This window comes from Acanthaster planci, linkage group LG14, assembly GCF_054643075.1.
Source record: "Acanthaster planci isolate LZ-2023a linkage group LG14, COTS_SCS, whole genome shotgun sequence".
Lineage (NCBI taxonomy): Eukaryota > Metazoa > Echinodermata > Asteroidea > Valvatida > Acanthasteridae > Acanthaster > Acanthaster planci.
The window spans coordinates 13,904,406-13,930,788 of NC_141790.1; the positions used below are offsets into that span (position 1 = coordinate 13,904,406).

Sequence of the window (26,383 nt, forward strand, 5' to 3'; positions counted from 1 at the left end):
GAGGGCCTGACGTTTCGATCCAAGCAGAATCTATGCCTTTTGTCTTTGAGAAAGATTCTGGTAGGATCGAAAACGATTTATTCGGTTTTTACAATACAGACAGATGTAGATACAGACAAAGGTGCAACACAGACAAGAAGACTGTTGACAGGAAAGAAAAGGTAAAAGGTCATAGGCCCTTTTGGGAAAAGTAGGGATAACGACAAAATTGAAATAATGAAAATTATTTCTGTTGGGGTCCAAATGACGCCTTGCTTGTGTGGAAAGGTAGGCCTACTTCAGTATGTCACTATGTGAAAGGTCCAACCTCCATGGTTCAACTGGCAAACATTAGAATAACAAAGGAATTGATCATGGGTTTCATTTAGTCTCGGAAGCTCGCTCGCCGTTCCATTGATGTACGCACCAAAAGACATCAACAAAGCTAAGTGGTTGGGGAGGGATGCGTGTTCAGCACGGCGGAATATTTTCCTGTTGCGAAGCACACGCAGTACGTGTACTGGGGTTCATCCGAAATTCTTCGTGTCCAGAGCAAATCCGACCCCAGAGCTAGAGCTCAGTGATCCTACGTCAACGCTCGTTGATGATCCGACAGCAGTCATGCCTGATTCAGACCCGACCGCTGCGGATGCGGAATGGAAAAAAATCCAGCAAAATACATTCACAAGATGGATCAACGAGCAGCTGAAGCCGGCGGGGAAATATGTGTACAATGTCGAGACAGATCTGGGGGATGGATTGATTCTGATTGCTCTGTTGGACCAGCTGATAGCATCTGAAGGCCGCTCCCCCGATCTGCCCCGCTGTAATAAGAGACCTGTGTTTAAATCACAGAGGTTGGAGAACATCTCTATCGTCTTGAAGAAGATAGAAGATGAACAGATCAGGCTGGTCAACATCGGTTTGTGGTTTGGAAAGAGTTCCATGTACAGACTTCAAGTTGGGGGCACCCGGGCACAAACCTGTGATAGTGAGACTGGTCTGAAAAGTTTTGTTGGAAAGAGTTCCATTTATGGACAACACTAATTTTCCCATAAAATGTTATAACATTCATCTGAAAGTGGGAACGTGTCCTAAAAAGCAAAATTTAGCTCAGAAAACTCTGAAGCATTTAGATGCTACTTAACACCAATTTTTTTTCAGACAAGTCTCATAGGTTTGTGCACAGGGGCATCAAAGTGTTTTACATTGTGGAACTCTTTCCGTTTTGTTTTCTAAGTAATGCTTCAACATGCACCCTGCTAAATTGACTTGTTCATGACATTTTAGCTTTTTAAATAGCTGATAAATAACTGCATGGGAAAATAAGTGATATCTGTGTGTGGAACTCTTTCCCCAAGGGAAGTTATGCCTGATTGCATTGAAACTACTATCACAAGTTCCAAAAAGCAAAATTTCGTATGGATGAAGTAAGCTTGTTAATGGTTGCTCTTATTCAGAGCAACAGGGAGAACCATACATATGCATGCTTTTGACAAGTCGCTACACCCTGTTATTGGTGGAAGGGATAATTAATGTGCATATCAATCAGACCATGGAATGTTGCACAGTTTGTAGGAATTCTTGTTACTAATGAGTACATCATACTTCAACTTTCTGGTCCAAAGGAGATTTATAATGAGCTGACCAAGATAAACTTCACAATCAAGATCAATGTGAAACAAACAGGCTCCAGTACATTGTGCCAGATGTCGGTGTTTTATCAACTGTTAATTGGAAATATTTTTAAGAAGCTATAAAGTTAGTGAAAACATATTAGTTTACTATGGAGAATTTTTTTGCCATTTTTCTCCATATCCATTAGATGCATCCGACATCTTGAAGGGCAACCTCAAGTTGATCTTGGGTTTAATTTGGACACTGATTCTGAAGTATCAAATAAGCCTGGATTCCTCTTCCAAGACACCCAAACAGGCTATGCTAGAGTGGATGAACACTGTTCTGCCAGATAGGTGCATCACTAACTTCACCACGGACTGGAACGATGGAATAGCACTCAGGTAATTAGGACTGATCTGTTGTTGCCAACTTGACAACTGTGACTCTTGGTGGCGAGGAATGGTGTTGATGACAGTTGTGGTGGTGGCTGATGTAGAAGTTATGGGATGGCAATGACATTGAGAGTGATAGTGACAATAACAGTGACAATGATTTTGCCGTAGCAGTCATGATGTAACAAAAACGAGCACAACTGCATACATTTTCTTGATCCATATGAAACCAAGTCATACCATCCTTATCATTACTGTTCGCAGTGCGCTGATCAATTTCTGCGATCCAACACTGCTGACCAACGTCAAGTCCCTCGACCCAGCCAGTGCCCTCGACAACTGCACCCATGCCATTCAATTGGCCAAGGATAAATTTGAAATCCCTCAAGTCCTGGACCCAGCAGAAATGAACAGTCCTAAAGTGGATGAACTGAGTGTGATGACATACTTATCCTACTTCCCAAGGAAAGGGGGGCCGGGATGGAAAACCACCTTGAACTGGGTCCGCAACAAAGTCCCAGAACTCAACGTACAAAATTTTCAGGTTATTTCCTGTGTTCATTTAACGCTTTTGTCATTCAAGCAACATGTGCACTCAAATTTCAAGTATTTGCAAGATTTATATTCGTTTTCTAATCCTTTTTTATACCACAAAGTGAAGCAAAAGGCTGGAGCTTGTAACTTTATTTTTGATTCAAGTAGAAAACTGTTTGAAAAAAAATACTTTTAAAAAGTCTGCACGGCATGATTGGAATTTATAAAGTGTATTTGGACTGTTAATCAGTTCTTGATATGACACATTTCCCAAAATGTTATAATTACTGCAGAAATATTGTAAACTCAGGCTATGATAGAGAAGCTTGATCGCCAAACTACCAAGTCCTGTAAGGAGTCATAATTTTAAGTGGATTTTATATGTAGATTAAAATCTGTCTCATATCTGTTAATGTGGCTGTCGTAAATACGCGTAGGCCTAGTTTCGGAGCAGGAATTGGTAAGGTGGTCGAAACCAGCAGATATGTACAATGTTTTTTAATCAATTCATTTGGTTATAATAAATCAGGTACACAATGTGTACATAGCATTCACCAAGATTCTCAGAAATTCTCGGAAGTTCTTTGACAAGATGAAATCACTATTTTAATTGCTGTTGATTTAAATGTTTCTCTCTTTTCAATAGAGTGACTGGAATGATGGGCGTGTCCTGTGTGCTCTTGCGGAGGCAGTGGCTGAGGGCGCATGCCCAGAATGGAGAGAGCTCAACAAAGATGAAAAGCTGGCAAACTGCCAAAAAGGTACGTATGTAAAGAGGGATTAACAGTAAAACTACATTCGTAATAGTGTCATTAAAAGTCATTAATACATGTAATTGAGACAATTGAGAGATTATTTATAGACTTATTCCAAGGAAACTGTGATTCTCACCAGTCCAATGCCACTTTCTCGTTGACCTTTGCTCATCTTTTGTACTGATTTCGTGAGTTTGTGCTGAGTTTTTTGAACTTGTTTTTATCCTAGGTATTGAAGCAGGTACCAAGTTGGGTATCAAACCCACGTTGAGTGCCCAGCAGCTCATGAGCCATGATGTAAAGGAGCATGATGTGTTGTTTTATGCCGTTCATTTCCAGCTCTTTGAGCTTAAACAATAGTCTGACTACAGCATGGAATTAATGATAAGGCACAATGTGAGTACTGCAAATGCCTTCTATTCTTTTTGAAATTTTGTTTGAGAAAAACGAAAGCTCTAAAATGATTATTTAGATGTTTTTATTTAGATGATTCCTTGAATTGGTACAGGTGCCGACAGCTGCTTTTATTTTAGTAGTCATTGAAATATATGTAGCACGTATAGCATTGATTTCCATTAACCCTAACCCCCTAGGGTGTATATAATATTATCTTGAAATCAGAGGATTCGGTAAACAGCCTTCTATAGCTTTCAAATATGCTAAAAACTTCAAACTTCATTGTTCACGTTGGCCCTGATAGTTTAACATGGCACTTGAGTCAGTGTTTACAGACCATGTACTGATTTGCTGTAACACTTTAAGCCAGGTCTTACAAGCTGCAATTGGTACTTCTCTTGGGCAGGCCAGCACACCACATTTCGCCCTACTGAACAAGTTTAAGCTAGTGTTGAACTGCTGAACATGTTCTGCTGCAACAACTTTGTGATTTTGTGTTGTAGGAAATTTCAAAAATGTGTGATATATTTTATTTGAATGCATAATCATAGCAACAAAGATAACATATATATACATTTATATATATTTTTTCATACTTTCAAAACTTTAGGGATTCCATTGTACTTGAGTCTTGTACTTGTAGACATGATATGAATTAATTATGAAAATGGTAAAACTCATTTTTTGAACCCTAGGAAACTTCCCCAGATATGTGTGAATGAGAGTTATCTTTATCCAGTCTAAGTTTGAAGAAGTTACAGATTTAAGCTAGGAATATAGTTTTGGAGTGACAGAAGGGGAATTTAATTGATGAGGTTATTTAGAATATTGGAATAAGATGTTAAAAAAGTAGAATATTAAGAAATATTCGTAAAATTTGAAATCAGATCTGCTAACTTTTTTCTTAGATTTTAATTACGGGGCATTTAGTTGTGTACATTATACATGTAATTGGATTTGTATCATGAAAACATTGTCATCCTGATATCTGATTTGTTTCTTCTATTTTGCTATTTAAATAATGTCTCGTTTGATTGGTTTGACGATAGAAGCCTTTCACAAATACAAATACATGTACCTATAAAAATTAGGGTTAGATTTTTCTTCGTTATGACATAAGAGGGAGAAAAGGTAATCAATGTAGATCGTTCATAGGGATCAACTATTGTCACGGCTGTAGACTCATCACATAGACCAAGAAAGAAGGAATAGACTTAGTGGCGCTAACACTTTCAAATTTGTATAGCTTGATTGGTGCTTTTGAATATTGCCTAGGTCCATGGATGAAATAGAATTAAATAATCCAGTAACTACACAAATGAATTTTTCGTAAATGATAGTTTTTTGTGCGTGTATGTGGGTGTACTATCGTGTCATTGTTGACCTCTGCACAAAAGAAGTCCACATAATGCAGGGTACGATGGCGTTGGCAAATCACGTTGGCCAATCACGATGGGCGAAATCTGTTGACCCAACGTGCGTTCGGAAAGGGTCAACAAATTTGGCGCATCGTGATTGGCCAACGTGTTGCAAACTCTCGGAGGCGCACTATTGTGAATCGTCCGGATTGACATCGTCTGTGGTCGCCACGAAAATAAATTAACAGAGGGCGCTCTACTGTTGCTGCGCGCGCTCCGAGGTTCCGTTGTCATTGGACCACGTGTTGTCACTTCTACAGATAAAATTGATCTCTTTCGCCAGTATAACAGGCCCTCCAAAGTTATTTCAAACAATTTATTTTAAAAATTAGTGTTTGGTCTGAAATAGAAACAGATAAAGCATATCTGCCAGAGCGCTATTGATTAATTCTCGATAACGCAATACAGTATGCGCTGCGTATTGATCAATTATTCACATAATGAATCGACCTTTGGTATGGTCGCCAGGTGTGTCGTATGCAGGCGAATTCGCGCCTGTGCACTTACAATTATGCATCGTAAAGCTGACGCATGTAGCAGCTGGAAAATGGGTAGATGATATAGGGCAAATGCTTGAGTTTATCCATGTTAGACGGTGGCTAACCGAAGAATATGGAGGCCTGATGAAAACGTAATCACACGTTCAGGAGATTCCGTGAGAATTGTGAAACGAACCTGATGTGCCACAAGTGGACAACAACACGAGGTTCTTGTACTGGACATAAGGCTGTTGATCTAGGCCTTATCACCCTCTGCGGTTCTTAAGGGATACGATATTGTGAGCCTGGTGTGCTGTACGGAATTTTATTCATAGAGATGGATTTTACCCTCCCCCCCCAAAAAAATTTGATTTTCTTAGATGCAACGGTCTATTTTAGCTGTTATCCGAAATTCGGTGAGCGCCCGTTTTGTGTGTGGTAGCAATCTTCTCTTTCTTGGAGCGCTGGAGGTCAGTCAGAAACTAACTTCAGTGTCTTCCGGTCCAGAATAACGTGAGAGATTTAAGAAGGAAACAAAAAAAGGTCATGGAAAGTTCGACCGAGGGCAAGCCACAGCGCACTGAGTCCCAGCGATGGGTTCAAATCCAGGAAAAAACCTTCATGAACTGGTGCAACGAGCAGCTCAAGCCGACGGGGAAGAAAGTGGAAAATCTACAGACGGATCTGGAGGATGGTTTGATCCTGATTGCTTTGATGGACCAGATGATGGCATCTAGGGGCGGGGCCCTCTACAAGAGGCAGAGCCGCTACTCAAAGAACCCCAAGATGAGGGCACAGAAACTGGAGAACATCACCCATGCCCTGCAAATGATGGAACGGGAAGGCATCAAATTGGTCAACATTGGTGAGTATTTTTCTTTTTCTGGAGGTTGTTTTGAACAAAAGGTTAATTGGGGAATTGTATAATGTTGTGGCATATAGAGGAAACTGATGAATCTGATTACATGTGCATTGAAATTGGTTTTGTATGTTCATTAATTGATGGAATTATGAATTTCTCTTGATTGGAGGCTGTTCGACCATTGCATACCTGTCTGGGCGAAGGGGAAATCCACCATCCATTTTGTAGGCCCACAGGGAATTCTTGTTTTGTTCATTTTCTACAATTTTAATACAATGTGTTCAATATTTTTACGGTGTAAAATACTGAGTACAATTTTTTAGATATTTTCAGTGAAATTGTGTTGTGTAAGGAGAGTAAATTAGATTTTCCCCATAGACTACAACATATTCGTGTCTCTTTGAGGGGGGAGGGAAGAAACCGCCATCACTGACCTAGAGACAAGGAACAAGACCAAGTAATGTTGACCGTGAGAAAAGCTGTATTGATAGTAGTCACTCTTATATTAAAAGTGCAAACAAATCAGTGTTATAAGTTTCATATTGAACGTTAAGTTCTTATAGACATTAGTCTTGCTTGTTTGCTTCGAAAAAATTAATAATAGGTGTTCAGTCTCAAGGGGTGCATCTATTCTTCCTATAAAGAATAAATGAGTCAGATGTTTTGTTTTTACTCCTGAGACATGATATCTTTCCTTTTTTTTTCTAGGGTTTTACTCAATTTCCATTTTGTCAGATCTGGTGTTGCATTATGGGGGTCATTTTCACACTGCCGTCATTTTGTGTTCTCAAGATACAAAGCGAACTTTGGCACCAGCGGCAGTATCATGCATACCAGCCTGAACAGCAAATACTCACAGGGCTACAGATGCCATGTTAATATGTTTACTTTGGGGAATGGAATGCCATATGGTGGCTTATGACCACACACAGCTCCTGGCATTGGTTAGACAAATATTTAATTTATATGGAAATGGTCAGCAGTTGCACTGTTGGTAATCCAAATTTTCCCCAATGTAAATATAAATATAAGTGATAAAATAAATGATGAAAAATTAATGTTTTTTGTAGCAACTTTTTCAGTTTAATGCTGAAATTATAAATGGTTATTTATTTTATTATCTAGAATAAACAAACTCAGTCCAAAAGTTACCCCTCTCCCAAAACAACTACATTCAAACACACAGCGACAAATTGTAACAAAACTGAATGCATTTAAAACTTTATATTGTTTGTTTTCTTGTTATACATGTTTTCTGATTTTGATCGACAAAAGGAACTAATTTCTTACTTCAGGCAACTCTTTACAAAAAAATTGTGTTATCTGAGCTATTCCATCAGGAGTATAATTTTGAAACAAATAAAAATCAACGTAATTAACATAATAAAATGTGTATCCTTTGGGGGTATATTGCGTGGATTTCATGTTGCAATCGATTGGTTGCTTGTTTTGAAAGCTGTCTTTGTGTTTCTGAGCCATCTGTCATAGGAGGATAGCCACATGACATAAACAGACTGTTATTGATTTTTGTTGAAATAGGCCGACCTGACCACAGTTTTTTTCCCTGTTAATATCTCTGTGACCATGCACTGATAATGCTTAGAGTTACAGATGTGTTTGGAAATCCACCATTTCACTCAAGAAGATAACATTGAAAAAGATGTCGACATATGTAGCACATGAAAAAAGAAAGGAAGGTGTGAGCTAATAGGAAGATTGGAGATAATTTTTCAATTTTATTTTGGACTTTGAATATAATTCCAGAAGCGTTTGCCATCTTTTTGGTTATTGTTGGTTGAAGCATACTGGGTAGTTTGCTAGCCAGTTGCACATTCAGCTGGCTGGCTTGTTTATTTTCTGTTTTGTTTACTACACACGTTGTGTCAGACATCCATGTCTTGTCCACTTCTTAAAAAGAACCTTAAAAAACCTAATAATGTATCGGTATTGTTGTGCTTGAATTTGAAATTCCGAAGAGAGTTATTTCTGTTTCCATCAGGTACGGAGGACATTATAGGAGGTAACGTGAAGCTCATCTTAGGCTTGCTATGGAGACTGATTCAGAAGTATCAGATCAGCACTGGCTCCTCTAAGCAAACGAAGGTCCCCAGTAAGAAGTCCATGCTAGACTGGATGGATGCTGTCCTGCCTGACAGGCGCATCACTAACTTCAACAAGGACTGGAACGATGGAACAGCACTCAGGTATGTAATTGGGACAGAAATACTGATGCTAAGTTAAAGTGACAATGCCAGCTTGACAGCTGTGACTGTTGGTGGTCGGGAATGATGCTAACAGTTAATTGTAGTGGTGGTATTGTGGCCTCTGTGGGATGGCAATGGCATTGAAGATGACAATGACAAAACAAATATAGTCACATGACATTGACTTTTCTATGGCAGGGGCAATGATCATGAAAGGGATCGTTAAAATTATTAAGTTTGCAAAGATGGTTGACTCTTATGTAAATTAGCAATAGGTAAGACTTATATTTTCTTGACAAAGGTTCAGTGGTCTAAATACTAGAGTCAACTCTGACCATTCTGATTGTTGTTTCAGTGCCCTGATCAACTATTGTGACCCAACACTGCTGACCGACTTCAAGTCTCTAGATCCGGCCAATGCCCGTGACAACTGTTTCCGTGCCATGCACCTGGCCAAGGACAAATTTGAAATCCCGATGATCCTGTCCCCCGATGACATGTGCAACCCTCACATGGACGAGCTGAGCGGTATGACGTACTTATCCTACTTTCTGAGGAACGAGGGGCCGGGATGGTACGCCACCCTGAACTGGGTCCGCAAAAAAGTCCCAGAACTCAACGTACAAAATTTTCAGGTTAGTTCACCTGATCATTAAATTTCTCTCACCATGCAAACTGCGGACTCAAATTTTAGCCGTGGTTTGAAGTGCATGTGATATTGATTTGAAGTGCATCTATTTAAAGTTTTTGCGAGGTTCGATTTTAAGGTGGGAGGGGCTTGTTTCTAATTTTTCATTTGCTCTAAGAAGAAAAGTTGAAAAGATTGATGTGAAACAACTGCATAGCATTATGAAACTTTGGAGTGCAATTGGACAGGAAATCAGTGCCATATACTACACATTTTCCAGCGTGCACATTACCATTGGAAAAGTGTGATACTCAGGGTGTGACAGAAAAAGCTTGTACAAACTTCAAAGTCCCGTAGTATTATGTTCCCACAGTCGGTGTGGACAAATTCGTATCTGTCTCATGTCTGTTGACATTGTGTGTTAATCGTTAACAGGAGCTCTTCAGTAGCAAATAACTGATAAGTGGGTTGAAAATGACTGAAATGAAAGGGTGGATCCAGGGGGACCAACTGAGGCCATGCCCCCCCCCATCCCTCAGGGAACCAAGTTGTTTTGTTGAAGGAAAAAAAGGCATATTTTTGGTCTATTTAATTTCCCTTCCATTTTCCTTCCTTTGTAAAGTCTGTAAAAAGCCTAAAATGTAGTCTCAACCCTCTGAAAGGCCATCAAAGGTTATATCATGTCCACAAAATATTGGCTCTGGATTTGTCCTTGTTGACAGATACAGTGGTTTTTATTGATTCATTTGCTTGTAAAGAAAAAAATTTAGGCCAAGAGTCTCAGAAGTTAATTTGTTGGCAGGTTGGGACCACTATTTTAATCACTATTTTGATTGCTTTTAGATTTAAATTTCTCTCTTTTTATTCAATAGAGTGACTGGAATGATGGGCGTGTCCTGTGTGCTCTTGCGGAGGCAGTGGCTGAGGGCGCATGCCCAGAATGGAGAGAACTCAACAAAGATGAAAAGGTGGCAAACTGTCAAAAAGGTAAGCATGCTAAAAATGATGAACTGGAGCAGTAAAACCCCAAAATGATATTCACAAGACATTAAAAGTATGAAGCATCTCAAATTGAACGTTTTCGTTATCATTATTACAAACAAGTTTACTCCACACAGCATTCACTGGACCTTGTGAAAAATCCCAGGTGCTCAAAATAGTTGGTAAAAATTCCCCTTGCAGCACTGAGCTTCTGGGAAAAATGGACCTGAAGCCCAAATCTATGAGTAAACAAAGCACTCCAGAAATCATGTGATTCAATGCCAGACTTAAGAACTGACTTTGAGAAATTGACTGTCATTCTGATAATACCAAAGTACTTCCATTGTGAGAACAGTCTTGAAATTTGTTTCACTCTTGACTCTGTTATCAACTTACCAACAACAAACCTTATCAAGTTGGTTCCATATATGGACATTTACTCTGCCTTTTGAAATCTCAGTTCATGAATTAAAATACATGTATAACCCATCATGGAAATATAGAATGATCATTTCTACAAAGAAATCCTGGAATGGGAAGATAGTATTTTCATTCAACTTGAAGTGTAATCTCAATAATGTGACCAAGGCCTTGACATTGTCAAACTCAGCCAACGCAAGCCCATAAGTCCTTGGTAGGTGTGTCCACGGTGTGCCATGCATGGTTGCCACACAATCTCACTGTTTCTTTAGTAACAGAAAGTCGTTTTGCAAACATCGCAAGAATCCAAGTACTGGCACCATTGCCTGCCAAAGCTCATAACTGCACATGCAACAAGTACACATTTTCAAACTATATATACTTCAGAATGTGGTTGAAATGACTAGTTTGATATTCGACGCTGAGTAATGCGAGACAGTTTGGTCAGGCTAGAACGGATTGAGCTTCATTAGCTGGCATGTGGGTGTGGTGTTTCTATAAGTAACCACAAACATGCAATTAAGTTTGTGTTTGGCATGCCAAAGTGATATATTAGTTTTCAACAAAGAAGTTGCAAGTATTTTGGAAATCGGTTGCCATGGTGATGGCACACTTCTGAAGCACCCATAGAGATATTCCAATTGTTCAGTGAGCCCGTGGTGACCCTGAGTCAAGAAAATGCAGACAACTTGGAGTCACCAGAACTCAGATGTGTCCAAAACAAGTCCATGAGTTTCAAACTGAGTCATCATTAGTCAAAGATCTGATGAGAGTTGAAGTCAAAGGACTCATTCCTTTGACTCTGTCAATTGCGAAGAGATTCCCAGTAATCTAAGCAACGCATCATCACAACTTGACAAGAATTCCAAGATCAAGTTTCCTCTGGTACTCCTCAAATTCCTCACTTATCATGGCTGCCAGGGGTAATGCCTGAGCAAGCCTCAGGAATGGAATCTGGCAAAGCCTGCCCAGCTCACTGAGTTTTTGTCATATGCTCCATGTACGGCCTCACCCCCTTTAGAGCATAGGAAATCACTCAGGCGTGACCACCTAACACATCAGTGCAGTATCTACTCCCACTGCAGTAAACACAAGCCCTCATGTATTATGCTCAGGAATGCCATGTTTGACAGGCTGTGTGGAATTGTATCTTGCCAAGTCTGTTGTTCCCAGAGTAAGCTCCGCCTGTCTCTCCTCATCGAATTCATCAGAAACTGGCCTGATTGTGTAGTCGATAAGAAGTATAAACCCATTGTTGGTTGTTGAAGAACTCTTACTGTGGTATTGTGCAGTGCAACCATAGTGGACGTTTTGTGGAATGGTATCTCGAGAGCTTTACTGCTTTGGATTGGTAAATTTTTGTTAAACCCTTGGTTGACAAGGTTGCAGTTATTCTTCCGCGATTGCAGCTAGTCTTCACATACCTCGTAGTGCTTACACAGATAGAGAACTGGAAATATACTAGCCTTGTCCACACTTTTTGTCTCGCTGAATGCATGAGTCTTCATTTTCTAGAGGTAAGGATTTGAAACACATGTACTAACATGAGTGTTGTGAATGGAAGTGTTAAATTTGCCCAAACAGACCAAGCAATTTACTTACATGCATAAACATGATGTAATCATTTTTTCAGCATCTTTAAAACCACAATTACTTTCATCTCAACTTTAGTATTTACATGGATATAAAGTGAAACATTATCAGTATATCGCCGCCATTTTACTAAGCATGGAGGATATGGGATAAGTTTGTGATCAGTATTTGCTAAACATCTTAACTGATCACTGTGTGATTCTCAAACTTAACTTTATGATCTAATGTACTTGGTGGTTCCTTTTTGGAAGGTTGCTTTTCTTTTTGTTGGTGTTCACGTATGGAATTTTTGTGTCAAGTTCAAAAGATCATGAGAATGTCTTTATTTGTTGTACAAAATGAAAGAAAAATGAAGTCTTGTTCAAGATAACACGTGGTTTGCCATCTGAAACAGATTAGGACTAATCCTATCCAATTTATTGTCCCAAATGAGTTCTTGTATCAACAAACTTTGATCAGGCTGATTAAGCTCTACCAGTAACATAAAAACTTGGATGTAAGGTTTATTGTTAAATACCGGGATTTTAGGTCAATTAATTTTTTGAAAATAGTTCTTTATTTGCATCATTTTCAAGGTTAACAAATTGAACCTCTTATTGGAAATTGTCTGAGTTGTTCTTCTGCAAGCATTTCCACAGAGTCAATCTCAGTCCGGACAGTTTTTCTCTGTATGTTCTCTTCTTAGAAGAAGTGTTTAGAATATTTAGTTTAAACATTTGAGAAGGGAAATGTCTACCATTTTTACCTTGCCCATTGGTAGGGCTTTTATGTAGGGAATTCTGTACTTTTTAATCAGCCACGCAAAATGTAAATGGAAGTTATACATAATGATATGGTGCAAAACACAAACGCAAAACCACTATGACATCATCAGCTTCACCCAACAGTCTCAAAATACTGAATCATGATTACTTTATATATGAAAAGGATAATGTCCATATGCTGTTATGAGTCATTTAAAAAAGTTTCCTAGTATTTTCCCTTTCAAGAATGTTTTTATCACAAAAACCATTTGAAAAACTGGATAGTTTTTCTCATTCAACTTTGTTTCAATTTCCTGTTGGTTCTTATGTGTACATATTGCTTTAGTGTAGATCTCTGTTAACAATCTAGACTTTGACAATTTGGGAAATACATGCATTACACTAGCACACATTCAAATGTAACCTTGAGTTTGTAAATGGTTGGAGAGAATCAAAATGGCTGCCATGGGAACTGTTCTGTCAGGTTAAGGCAACAGCCCGTCCCTCTGCCATTGTGCGACGGCAGTCAAGTTTGGCCCAATTCAAGGATGCCTGAGCATTGTGTGGGAAAATAGAATCCATACTGTCTGTCCAAGGGTAATTGTGTCATCTCTTACTTGACTTTTCGTTTTATTTTAATAGCTCCATGGTTCTTTGGGAAATATTCAAGGTGCCTTCTTGGCTAAAATTGGGTCTGGTAATGTCGTGTCAATATTGTTCTGCCCACTGACCTCTGTTTTGATTTGTCTCATGCGGGTACCCTCACTATATTGTCTTAGTGTTTGATTTTCTGAAGCAAAGGTTGCTTCCACATTCGTGTACATGACAGCAGCTGCTACTGTGGGAACCAATGGTGAAATTTCTCCATGCATTGATCCTTTATGTAACAAATTGAAATTTCTTTTTATTCATGATGTATATACATGTATTCATTCATTACTTCTTTATTCATATATAGTTTCATTTGTCACTTTTTTTCTTTTTTCTTTCTTTGATACAAGCAAAAATGTGGTATTTTTTTTCATAATTGGATGTGCCTACCGTTTGTTCCACAACTTCAACATTACCTGCACATTTTTCTGAAATGTTTGTTGGTTGGTATGAGTGTAGGCGTCAAATCAAATTAATCGTTCTTTCTCCAAGTGTTTAATGCTTGCTTTTTGATTTGATTTTGGTTTTCAGAAGAAATTGTATTTATTTTATGTGGTTTTGTCTGTCTCAAATTGTACAAATGCTGTATTGAGAGACAGAGATTGTGGTCCATGCCTGCTAGTTTTTTCTTGGAGGTTGTAAAAAAGTGCACTACATGCGCTAGACTGAATGAAGTGCTCAAAAACTTTAGAAGATAACAAAGTCTGGCCAAAATCAAATAGTACTTCATTTCTAAGCTGATTTCATAAACATTTCCCTTTCCAACACTAGGACGTTAAGTCATCTTCGTAATTTGAAATAAAAAACGCCTGTAAGCCTACCTGAGGCTTTTTGGTGAACCCATCACCCACCTCGGAGGAAATGCCGGTATAATGTCATCTTCAACGTTTTCCTCGTCAACCTCCTCCGCCCAGCGGAAAAAATACAAGTATGGCTCCTCCTCGCACATCCAACATGGTGTGAACCGAGCCCAGAGTGTGCCAGTGCACCACGTCAATGGAGGCCTGGCTACGCAGCACGTTAAGCGTAGCATCTCTCAGCAGTACAGCCACATGAATGGTATGCCGATTCTCTTCCAGCATCTGTCAGAATGCGCTGCTTCGCCCAGAGGAACGATGGAAAACTGACCAAATGTACTTACTAACCTGCTTGTCACTAATGGACCGCTGTATTGGTATCCCCTTATAGTTTGCCCTAAGCTTGCTCCTTGGACTTTCCTTTAATGAACCTAACATCAAGAACGTGGACATCATTTAAAGAGGAAAAACAGAACAAAATCTAGCAAAGACACTTGTTAACATTTTTTGTCACACCCAGTCTTTTTCATCCATTCAGGTTTCTTCTCTCATTTATGCTTTTCTCATTCGACTGCATTTCAGTTTATAATTATGTGTGATACTTTTGATGTAAATATATGTGCAGTTAGTTTCTACAAACTTCAGTCTTTAAATGCTTCTGCTTGGCTTGTTACTAATTATCAAAAGGCAAGTACTGGAGTCTTGTGTACACTAATAACTCTTCTCATGCTTTAACTTATGGTGGTGATGTATATTCTACAATATTAACTTGATTTGAATCAGTGAAAAAACAACAGGAATTTTCTGTTATTGAGGTAGATCTCAGTCTTTAAGGTTTGTCAAACAAAAATCAACTAAAGGAAAAGAGAATGCAGTTTGACTCTTATAGTATGGAGTCGTGTGCTGCAGAAATCTCTCCTAGCAGAATGTAGAGAATACAGGGAAAGGCCGGCCCATGGATCTATCGGTGACCTCGAACAGTCACGCACCAACAATTGAACTCACCAGGCTTGCTTTTGGCACGTTTTTATTCATGCACATAAAAGAGACAAATATGCCAGTTTGACATGTTACGGAAAGAAAATTGAAAAAGGATATATTAGTTGTGAATGGTTACAATGCAGGAGTTATTTGCAACTTTCACCGGTACTCTGAATATTATCGTAATGATAGCCAAAATACCAGATTAAAACATGAAAAAAAAAAAAGATATATATTTTGGGACCAGTGTATATTTTTGGAAGTGTTTTTGCCTTAAGTTAATGATGGACTTATAACACACATGTGTGAAGTTGGTCATTCACTTTGGAAAGCCTCATTTTAAACATGGCCAGCGAATACGCATGCACACCCATAGGTACAAAGTTATCTTTTACAGACAGTTCTCAAGTCATATTGACTGCATTTCTGTCTAGCACTGGGCCTGGTGCAAATTAATTGGTGCCTGTATCAACCAGCATTCCGAAATGGACAAGCTCTGCCCTAATTGAGGCAATCTTTTAATAAATGCCTGATCCCCCAGGCATTTATTAAAAAAAAGGCAGGGGGGGTCTTGACATGTGACCGACTGTGTTGCGCACTTCAGTTCAAAAAGGTAGTTGCAACATTGTGCCTTAAAAGCAAAGGAGCATTCTGCCATGAAGCTAGCAAAATTTGACTACCAGTGCAGCAGCAAGTACTTATATTGCTATAAGTAGAGGTTAAGTGGCTGGAACAAAATTTGACTAACAATACCTTCTGTAAATGCCCTGGATTACTAGGAGGTGAATGGTGTATTTTTGTACTGGTGAAGCAGTCACCCATGAAAAAAAAAAGAAAGGGTCATTGCCATGTTGTTGTGTGTTAGCTTATTCTTGTCCCAGGTTTGCACATCGGAAGTTGATTTCACCCATCGGAAGTTGATTTCACCATGTTTCACTTGAAGTACTTTTCCTGTGTACTTCTTGGATATTAGAGGTAGACATTAGCTTCTTGTGGTTTGGCGGTACTTTTAGAATTCAGTTCTTGTTCTAGATTGGCTTTCCGTACTAACTGCCCTCTTTGCTGCTGATAAGATGTGAAAGTTGCAGCCTATTGCTGTGGAATTACTTCAACCCACAAACAGCTCTGGTGATGATAAACATTTAACGTTCAGTTGTAGTCCGCAAGTTGAACTAATCCATGTTATTTTGCATATTTTATGTTTGTGGTTGCACAGTTAGCATTCGGTTTGCTGTCGTTTTGTTCACAAAGAAGTTTTATTTAATAGCTTCTATGTCTTTAACAGTGTTTAAGTACTAACCAGAAATTCTCTGTCACTGCCAAAATCCAACACAAGTTACAGCAATCTTTCAATGGATTCAGGCTGTGCATCGGTTAGCCTGCTGTTACAAATGTACTTTATGTGTTGCTTGATCTCCCAAGCCAAAAAATGAACAAAAACCTGTTTTTTTTGCAGCACAGTGTTGGATTTGGATTGACTATGAAAAAGTAACCACCAGCAATGATTGATATTAAGATGCAAATAGTGGCTTGTTAAACGATTTCTCTCATTTTTGTTTTTGATTTTGTCCTGAGATTAGCAGAGGGCAGGAAGTGGATAGATTCCTTGTGTCATTAAATTGCATGAAAGACAAAACTCCCTGAATATGCTGAATATTCAAGTAAACAAAAGTAGCTGAATCAAAATGGCTCATGATAACAGAGAAGCATTTCTTCCAAGAGAGAGGTAGACATGTTTCCGAACTCTTTCCCAGGGAAATTACCTGAATCATTCTGACCTTACTCATTTTTTGTATTGATATTTATACATTCAAGTGTGTTGAGATTTCTTATACTTGTTTTAACCTAGGTATTGAAGCCGGCACCAAGTTGGGCATCAAGCCCACCCTGAGTGTCCAGGAGTTCACGAGCCCTGATGTGGATGAGCTTGGGGTGATGTCATATGCCGCTCGCTTCCAGCATGCGCCCCCCTGGCCTAAGGAAGCCTACAAGGTGGAGAGTGAACCGCCACCACCCAAGGTACAAAGCATTCAAACCTTTCAATGTAAAGTACATCCCAAGAATTTTGTCTCTTAAAATTGAGAATCAAGTTACCCATCTTCGATCAATTTTAAGTAAAACAAATTTAGTAATCTCCCCCTCTCCCAAAGCAAAGATGCAGGTAATTTGGAAGACCGTCAACATAGTGCTGATTATTTCTGTCAATAACATGACCCTCTTCAAATCTGAAAGCCAGTTTATTTTCTTGTTTTCATCATCCTGAGAATTTTTAATCTATAGATAGAAGACCTTATGTAGAATATTTATGCCCACCAGGCATAAGGTGGACCTATGAGTTATAAAATATTTTCTTGATTGAAAACTTGATCTATCCATCTACGGCCATTTCTACAGGTTAACTGGAGTGAGTGTGTACAGTTGACCAGTGTACGGGTCCAAGACCGTGTGACCTCTGGAAACACCGCTCTAAAAACAACTCTTCAAGGAAACGTCAATATCCCAGTAAGTTTCAACATTTGAAAAATGGATATTATGGTTGGGTAGGAATTGCCACACCCCCAGTGTCTGGATCCTCATGATTCGATACATGTACCCGGGGGGGGGGGGGAATATATCCCAGTTCACAATGCTGAATTCATGACAGTTATCTCTGTTTGGACGAATCTTGTTTTCTTGTTACACCATAAGAATCAAAACATTACCATTGTGAGAGGACGCACTACTGTGAAGTTAATTGCAGAAAAAAGCTTGAATAAACATGGTTTTTCCATTGGATGCTGAGTCACCATGCTAACAATGTAAGAATTTCCAGTGTTTGTGATACACAAAAGAACAGCACTCAAGCAGAAGTTTCTCTAAATTAAGCATGCTCAGTTCATGGAGTACATATTCATCACAGAAATTACTAAATCTCATCACAGGTAATCCTAAGACTCAGCATCATCAACAGCAAGGCAACTCTGAAGGACATTCGGGCTGAGTTGCAGGCTCCTGGCCAGCCAATCGCCATCGCCCTAAAAGCTCTGGCTGAGGACCAGGTGGAGACTACCTTCACACCCCTACAGGAGGGACTCCACAAGGTAAAGCTTCAAAAGAAGATGGCCTCCTTGACCCAGGGAGGGTTGAAAGTGGTCTGACCCAGGGAGGCTTGAAAGTGGTCTGACCCAAGGAGGGTTTGAAGTGGTATGACCCAAGGATGACTCAGATCTTCTTGGGGATGTTCCTTACTTTTATGCTTAATATTGGTCATTGTTATTGAAAACAGGCTGAAGACCTCTTTCAAAATCTTGGGCAGCTTAGAATTTCTTCCTATTTTCTGATTTCAGAATTGCTCTGTCTGAATTGTGTACTTTCTCCCAAAAGGTTAAAACTGGACTTGTTGGTCTTTGTTTTGTAGCTGACAATATGGTGTAAAGATGACATCGTAGACGGGTTTCCCATTGACATTCTGGTGGAGCCAGACATGACATCACACCCAAGGAATGTCCGCATCGGTACCATGTCCTCGGCTTCTGTAGGAGAGCAGTTGCAGTTCCAAGGTAGGTCCTCTTACTAAACTGTCTAGGAAGGCATCCCACTCACAAAGAGATCACTGCGCTGATCCGCAAAGCAAATTCATCACAGTGTACCAAGTTTATCCTAAACTATATCCAGAAAGTCTCAAAACAATACCAAACTTCTGTTGAAAAGTGAATAGGGCATCCTCCCCCCAAACATTTCCAGTTATACATGGCCTAAAATTGACGAGGAAGTTTGCTTGTCAGTTCAAATTGTAAGAGGTATGCAGATCAGAAAACAAAATGTAGAAAATGCTGTTTTAGGTTTGGAACTGTATAGAGGTCATTCTTCTGAACCTGCTGCAAAGTCCCCCTGCTTTGACCCAAAAAAAAACCAAGTTGTGTAAAATTGAAGTATAATGTGTTGTTTATCACTCTCACAAATGTTTTTTAATTTTTGTCCAGTTGATGTCTCGGATGCAGGGCACGGGGATCTCTCTGTAGACATAACCAACGGTTTCATTCAGCTGCCAGTGCGCATCGTGCGTCAGGGTAAGGTGTACACGGTTCACACCATGGCTAAGGAATGCGGCACCTACAGAGTCTACATCAAATGGAACGGAGAGGACATCACAGGTATTCCATGATGAGTTGTGGATCATGTGATCAGTACCTCCATTCAGTGAGGGAGAATTTTTGGAGGGGTGGATTGGGAGGTCAGTTCCTTAACAGCTGCACTTTGTACACATTAAAGTCTGTTGTTTGTCAGCAATTTACAAGTCAGTATTAAAAGAATGGCTTGGAAATGATTTGAAGACCTAAGTAACCTCCTTGCTACCACTTAAAAAGCAAGAGTTTAAAGAAAACCCAAACTTCCTGCTCAAATTCTCACTGTTGAGCAGTCTTAATTGCTTAATCATCTAAGTAGCTGAGCTCACTTTTCTAGGATAGTTTCAAAATGCCATCCAGGGTTTGGAAACAAAGATTCTGTGCTTAAAAACACACGTAAGTTGTCTTCCTTTCATTGCAGATGATCCCATGCAGATTGAGGTGCATGACGCATCACAGTGCGTCGCAAGCGGTGAGGGTCTATCCAAAGCTAAAGAAGACCAACCTGCTCTCTTCACTGTAGACACGCGCCAAGCCGGCAAAGGAGAGCTAAGAGTAGTTGTAGAAGGTCAGCTATGCTTTCTTGCTTATTCTTACAAAATGTCAGTCTCTTATCTCACCGTCCTTCCAGTGTAATGATCTTTCGTCAGTGAGTGAAACTTTCCAGGTTCCGGATATTCTGGGAGCAAAAAGCAAAGATGTATGATATACCTCGCAGGATATCTTGGAGGCAGAATCTCTAACTCTGTGATATTGCCTGAAATACATCCTGCAGTTAGGATCATTAAGTTTCAGAAATAGCCTGTGGTGTCACAGTAAAATAGCTGAAGATTTGTGACTATAATTTGAGGTAATTTGAGATCTCCTGGGTGCAGGAACTAAAGAGTTAACAGCGAGTCAGACACTGGGTCAACTTTTTTTCAGATGGCTAATGCTTTATAAAGATCTGATTCTACTTTCATGCTTTCCGCAGTGAGCCATGCTAACACGGTAGGCCAGGCTGACCATGAAATGTTACTTCACTTTGTCTCTGCAGTTACCGTCCAGGCTCACGCATTTTTAATGGGCCTGGTTGTAATATTTTCTTGCAGGTCTTTGTGGCTTGGCTGAAGGAAAAATTAACAAGTGTTGCCAATTTTAAAGATGCTCTCCCCAATTAGCTGTCATTTTTCTGTTCAAATAATGTATAGCAAAAAGTGATCTTGAAAAAGTGTGATTCACCCAGAGTATAGTCAGTGCCTTTAAATTTATGCAGCAATGAGCAAAGTCACTTTAAAAATTCCTGTTTTTATCAGAAGAATGAACTTTCCTTATCTCAGGTCCGCATTCTATTGCCAAGTGCAGCATTGATAGGAATAGTAACGGCACATACACAGTGACCTACATCCCTGTAGAGGTTGGCCTGTTCAGCATTAAGGTCACATGGAATGGAAAAGACATCTATGGTAAGAGATTCCAGTTTCCATGTCTTGGAGATTGACTAGAAATTCATCAGCACTTAATTTCTCTCTGCTTAGCTTGCTTTGAGCTACAGTCTGTCCTGCGGTGTGACTTTTCATCAGAAATGTATCCTGAAAGCGAGCACAAATTCAATTTTGTATTGGCGTTAATGGGTCAGAATTCTTCGCGGTTCACAGGGAGCCCATTCCATCCTAAAGTGACCGACCCACGAAAGGTGCGTGTCATCGGTGGCCATGTGCCTGGCATGGGGGACAACGGATTGATCCACATGACCATGGGCAAGGCCTACATACTGGAGCTGGGCACAGCAGAGGCAGGACCAGGTAAAAACTAGGATGACAAGGAAGAACGGTTGGACTTCACATTTTGGGATGATTAAGTAGTAGGCCGTGTACGGTCACTGTGCATTATTATCAGTAATATTTGCTTGTATTTTTTATCTCCTTTAGGTAAGATGGTTGCTGAGTTACAGACGCCTAGCAACCGGAGATTGCAGCTGCCAATCGATGTGGAGGCAGATGGCAGAGTCACCATTCGATTCGTCCCTGATGAGGAAGGTAGGAACACACATTTATTTTTTAGACGATTCAGTGAATGAATTTTCCATTTCTTGCTGAAAGACAGTAGTCCACAGAACTATCATCATACCCAGTGACCTCTACAGCTATAGTACCAAACATAGGCAGTAACTTTTCTTTTCTATCGAAATGCACCTCTGGATGCTAGTAATGAGGCATGTAATTAAACTTCATTCAAGCTGGTATCTCATCGGTTGCTAGCTGGCAGAAACATTAGCGACGTTCTTTCATGACTTGATTTTTCATTTGGCTAGGGGACTACATGTTGCGGATTCTGTGGTCAGGCAACCCCATCAAGGGCTCCCCCTACAGGATGACATGTAGGAAACAACGGGTACCGATCGACCACACCCAGGTCAAATGTCACGGTGTAGGTCTACAGCAGGGCAAGGTTTTTCAGCAGTGCGACTTCATTGTGGACGGCTCATTGGCAGGACCAGGTACGTCCCCACCCCCCCTCAGTTTGGTGAGAACAAAAATGTTGTCTTAATATGGCTCAACCAAATTTTCTTTTACAATCAGTTGCATCGTATAGAACAACTAAAACCTGTGAACTAACATTTCACAAAAATTAATCGGAATTTGGCAGTACATATTTTGAACCCATCACAAGTTGTGTGCAATAGTTTTGTTTTAGTGGTTGACATTTGATTGTAGTTTTATCAAGCCACAATTTTCTACTATGGTCGGCCAGCATTACTAACTCCTACCTTGGCGTTATCTTCTTTAAGGTACCCCGGGTGTGCGGATGAGTGGGGTTAAGTCAGATATCGTTGTGAGTCTGATACCTCAGGGAGGTAACATCTACAAAGCCATCTATACACCAGAGGTTGCAGGTATGAACACAATTAATTGTCAACATTTTTTAAAGTGAGAGTTTCCAAAATGATAAGTTTTGAGCGTGGGTGAATTGTCCAAATCGTTGCAGCATGTTTTCTTTCTCATGAGCCAATATGTTTTCTCAGAGTAAGTCAGCACCGAAATTTGATAAGCAATTAAGACAATTTTGCTAAGCAACTCTGTGAAATTAACCTCTGTCTTTGTAGTTTTGTTCTGAAAATGATGTGCCAGCTCTTCCTGTTCTTACTCCTTTTTTTGGTTCATTTTCCAGGTGCCTACCTACTGCACCTGACGTGGTCTGACAGACAGGTGCCGGGATCCCCCTTCAAGGTGACTGTTGGGGAGAGTCCTCGGGCTAGCCGTGTGACCGCCACAGGGGCCGCACTCAAGACCATTGTGGCCAACCAGACCTCCAGACTGGTGATCGATAGCAGGGAGGCTGGCTCAGGTAGGTGGTTTCTAGCAGTTCCGTCTTTCCTCAAACAGATTGCGTCGGATTCAGGCATCATAAGATATTATGCTATTGTGTAATAACCCAATAATCTAGCTTTTTAATGAAAGTCGATTGAGTGCACCTTTAGTTTTCTCTTGATAATGAAACACAAAATTTCTGCCTGCTTGTCTTTAGAATCCTCCACACTCTCCCCGTTCTTCTTTTTTGTGCCTTGTGCTTCATCCTCATCCTGATATCAAACTTTATGATCTGCCTCTCCATGTAACCCTTGTAGTTCAGTGGTTTAATTAACTGCTAAACAAAAGTGCTTGCCCTCAAGAAAGTACTCAGTTACCGAAAGCTTGGCAATCACATATTTCAGAGCGCTGATTTGATATCATATTCTTGTCGATACACTAAACAAAAGATCTTGGCTCAAATCCCATCCAAGTAAGTCTGTAAACTTTCAATTCAGGAAAACCTGAGCAAAATGTAGGCAAAACCCATGTGCGCATTCATGTTCATCAGGCTAGCAAGCACAGTTCTGTTAACTGATCCAACAGGGGAATTGACGGCACGCTGCATTGGACCCAATACCATGGCAGAGGTTCACATCGGTGACAATCGCAACGGGACCTACTCGCTACTCATCTGCCCCTCCGAACCTGGCAGACACACACTGGAGGTCAAATATGGAGAGGACCATATACAGGGTAAAAAACTGACAACTTTTACCACAAAACCAATGGATTTACCAGACAGGCCAGATAACACGCAAGTTTACTGTACTTCCTGACAAGCTGGCCTGTAACAACAAAGCGATTTCAACAGGAAAAATCTCCTACTGTTTGAGGGTGTCTTTCACCTTTCCTTTATCATCTGACCTGGTTTCCTTCAACTGCAACTTCATCATATTTGTTCCAAGACATCTTCAATCGCCACTCTTGCTTCTACATTGATGTTTGTTTCCTCCACTCAGGAAGTCCCTTTTTACTACGAGTCGCAGCTGCCCCTGATGCCAGCAAGGTCCGATGCTTCGGACCGGGGCTGAACCATGGCGTACTGTCCACATTCAACGGCAGGTTCATCTGTGAAACGAAAGGAGCTGGGGCAGGACAGCTGAAAGTCAGGGTACATGGCCCTAAAGGTAGGCCAGTAATATCCCCAGTAGCGGCAGGGCTTTAAGTGTTTTGATGAGCATGATTATATCAACAGTAACACACCTGTTCCTCCTTCACCTTAGAAGATTTGATCACTTTTTTTTTAATTACAAAATAATGAAATGGACAGATTTTGAACTATTAGTACAAGACTATCGATTTCAAACTTCTATGCAGTTTTTAAAACCTGGAAGAGTTGGGACATGTTTTTTAAAACAGTAGTGAACTTTTTACCATCAGTACCCTGGAAATCACATTTTGCCATACAAGAAGTTGGATAAGGCATTATTTGTTCATGTCTTTACAACTTGAGTAGCCTGGTCACAAATAGTTACCGTAAATTTCAGAGATGTTTTTCAACTAGTCAGTGTTCACATATTTACCCTGCCAATCACCAGGAACGGTATAACTGTTTTGGTTTGTTTGTTAAAGGCGCCTTCAAGGTTGAGATGCGACGCAGTGACACCAAGGATCGCACCATCGATGTCCGCTACAACCCCGAGGAGAGTGGAGAATACGCCATCCAAGTCAAGTGGTCTGACAAGCACGTACCCGGTTCCCCGTTCCTCATCAAGGTTGTGGATACCAGGGAAGAACTGGAGGCTCTCATGCGGGAAATGTCATCCTTTGACGAGAGACCAACCGGCCAAAATGGCTGGTCTGAAGAAATATGAGGCTGATGAACAGTTAACATGGTAGGTGATTTTGTTGGCAAACAAGAAAACTTACACTGCCTTTTGTAGGAGTTACATCAAAAATCCTCAAGTTTGTGATTGGAATAACTATGTAAACAACAATTAGGTTTCCACAATTATGGTGAGACTCAACTATGGTGAGCAACATTTGAGAAAATTTGTATTTGCTTCAATCCTTGCCATTTGGACATTCTGCTTGCTTTCTTGTAATTGGGGCTTGTAAAATATTGCACACTAATTATACCAAGTATGGAGTGCTAGATTTACAGAATTGCCGTACCATAATTTAAAATTGTAGTTGGGCTAACAGGAGGTAGAAGTTGATGGTATTCACTGTAAATATTCTTATCAGGTATTGATTGGTTCATTCAATCTCACGTTCTGTTGTCACAGGGCTTTTGATGATTATAGCTGGAACTCAGAACGACTCATGATTCCTAAAATCATTTGCTATTGAAAATTTACAATACAGTGTTCCCCGGTACGGTACAAACATAAAGGAAGTCTCACTTATCCATTAATTTAATGACCCTTTTGATTAATCAATTACTCATATAAAGATACTTACCATTATATACTTATTGATTACTCAGAAGTCTTCCTTGTGTATAAATAATTATTATCCTGTTAAATTTGATAGTATTCGATGTTTAATGTATTACGAATAATTTATACCGCATATGTAATTATGTTACTTACCAGCATTGAGTAATACAGTGATCATAATTTGCATCCAAGGGCGGAGCCAGGACACTCCTAAAGGAGGGTTAAAGTGGTAATGTACAATCCAAGAAATACAGTTGTACAGCAACGGCCCGTGGAAATTTGGAATCTGGTGTTGTTTCAGTTAAAAAAGTAGTTGCCTAAATCTGTGATTTTTGAACTTGTTTTTTAAAAAGTTGTAAGATGAGTTTTGAAGCTTATAAGCCATTTTTAAATGAAATTTGGGGAGATGGTTTTGAAACGTTGAAGACAGTTTGAAACCTTTCAGTTTATCAGGAGTAACGTGTCCAGAGGATATACTGTGTGATATATTTGATGAATTTCATGTACTGTTTTGTATTGTCCCATTGATTGTACACTTTGCAAGAACTTTTCCTCAATCTGTATACTGATTGTCATGCAAATGTCCAACCATGAGGAACATTTTGCTGAAGTATGTGGTGTCTGATATGCATCTTGAATATCCCGGAACAAAGCATAATTGTCCTGGAGAAATTTTACTAACCTGATAATTTTTGTATTTACCTTCAACTATTACATGTAATCTTAATACTCATGTTAACAATCATTTGGAAATGAACATTTTTTTGCATGTACTGTTCCTGTTTCATTTTTCTCCAAGCCATAATGCTGTGAGTTAAATGCTGTGTGTAATTTCAGTACTTTTGTTAAGTGGTATGCATTTGTATTGGTCCGTGGATTTTTGTATGGAAGCATGTTGAACAGAAATAAAACTTGAATTTTTTTTAGGGATGTAAACATGGTTGCCTTCAAATTCAACTGTTCCAATAAAATGCCCATCAAGTTTGGAAGGCCCAATACTTTTGGCGTCCACTCAATCTGTCTTAAGGCTAAATATCACTCCATTAATTTCAAGCCTCTACTGAAGTTAATTTCAATATTTCCTCATTTTGCAGCAATGTGATGTGTAATGTTCAGGTATATTGTAGCTCA

The 26,383-nt window shown here is 39.7% G+C and overlaps 1 protein-coding gene across 2 annotated transcripts; it reads left to right on the forward strand.

Moving 5' to 3' along the window:
• Positions 1 to 381: 381 nt before the first annotated feature.
• On the forward strand, positions 382 to 26,250 carry LOC110981724 (filamin-A-like). Of its 2 annotated transcripts, none has more exons than XM_087145826.1 (19): positions 382 to 901; positions 1,805 to 2,000; positions 2,256 to 2,535; positions 3,172 to 3,286; positions 17,283 to 17,452; positions 17,828 to 17,935; positions 18,355 to 18,513; positions 18,831 to 18,972; positions 19,396 to 19,566; positions 19,961 to 20,107; positions 20,859 to 20,984; positions 21,177 to 21,323; positions 21,450 to 21,557; positions 21,833 to 22,018; positions 22,310 to 22,414; positions 22,690 to 22,866; positions 23,415 to 23,564; positions 23,831 to 23,998; positions 24,444 to 26,250. In XM_087145826.1, exons 1-19 carry the CDS (start codon positions 397 to 399, stop codon positions 24,683 to 24,685), a joined length of 3,402 nt encoding a protein of 1,133 aa, XP_087001952.1. In that variant the 5' UTR covers positions 382 to 396; the 3' UTR covers positions 24,686 to 26,250. The 2 variants fall into 2 exon arrangements, with proteins under 2 accessions (XP_087001952.1, XP_022095230.2); XM_022239538.2 differs by lacking the exons at positions 382 to 901; positions 1,805 to 2,000; positions 2,256 to 2,535; positions 3,172 to 3,286 and adding exons at positions 5,567 to 6,438; positions 8,435 to 8,639; positions 8,995 to 9,274; positions 10,140 to 10,254.
• The last annotated feature ends 133 nt before the right edge of the window (positions 26,251 to 26,383 follow it).

Coding starts and splice junctions, on each gene's coding strand:
- LOC110981724 (XM_087145826.1), top strand. CDS start 397: ATGTACGCACCAAAAGACATCAACAAAGCTAAGTGGTTGGGGAGGGAT. Junction 18,973..19,395: donor AGAGCAGTTGCAGTTCCAAG/GTAGGTCCTCTT, acceptor ATTTTTGTCCAG/TTGATGTCTCGGATGCAGGG. Junction 19,567..19,960: donor GAACGGAGAGGACATCACAG/GTATTCCATGAT, acceptor CTTTCATTGCAG/ATGATCCCATGCAGATTGAG.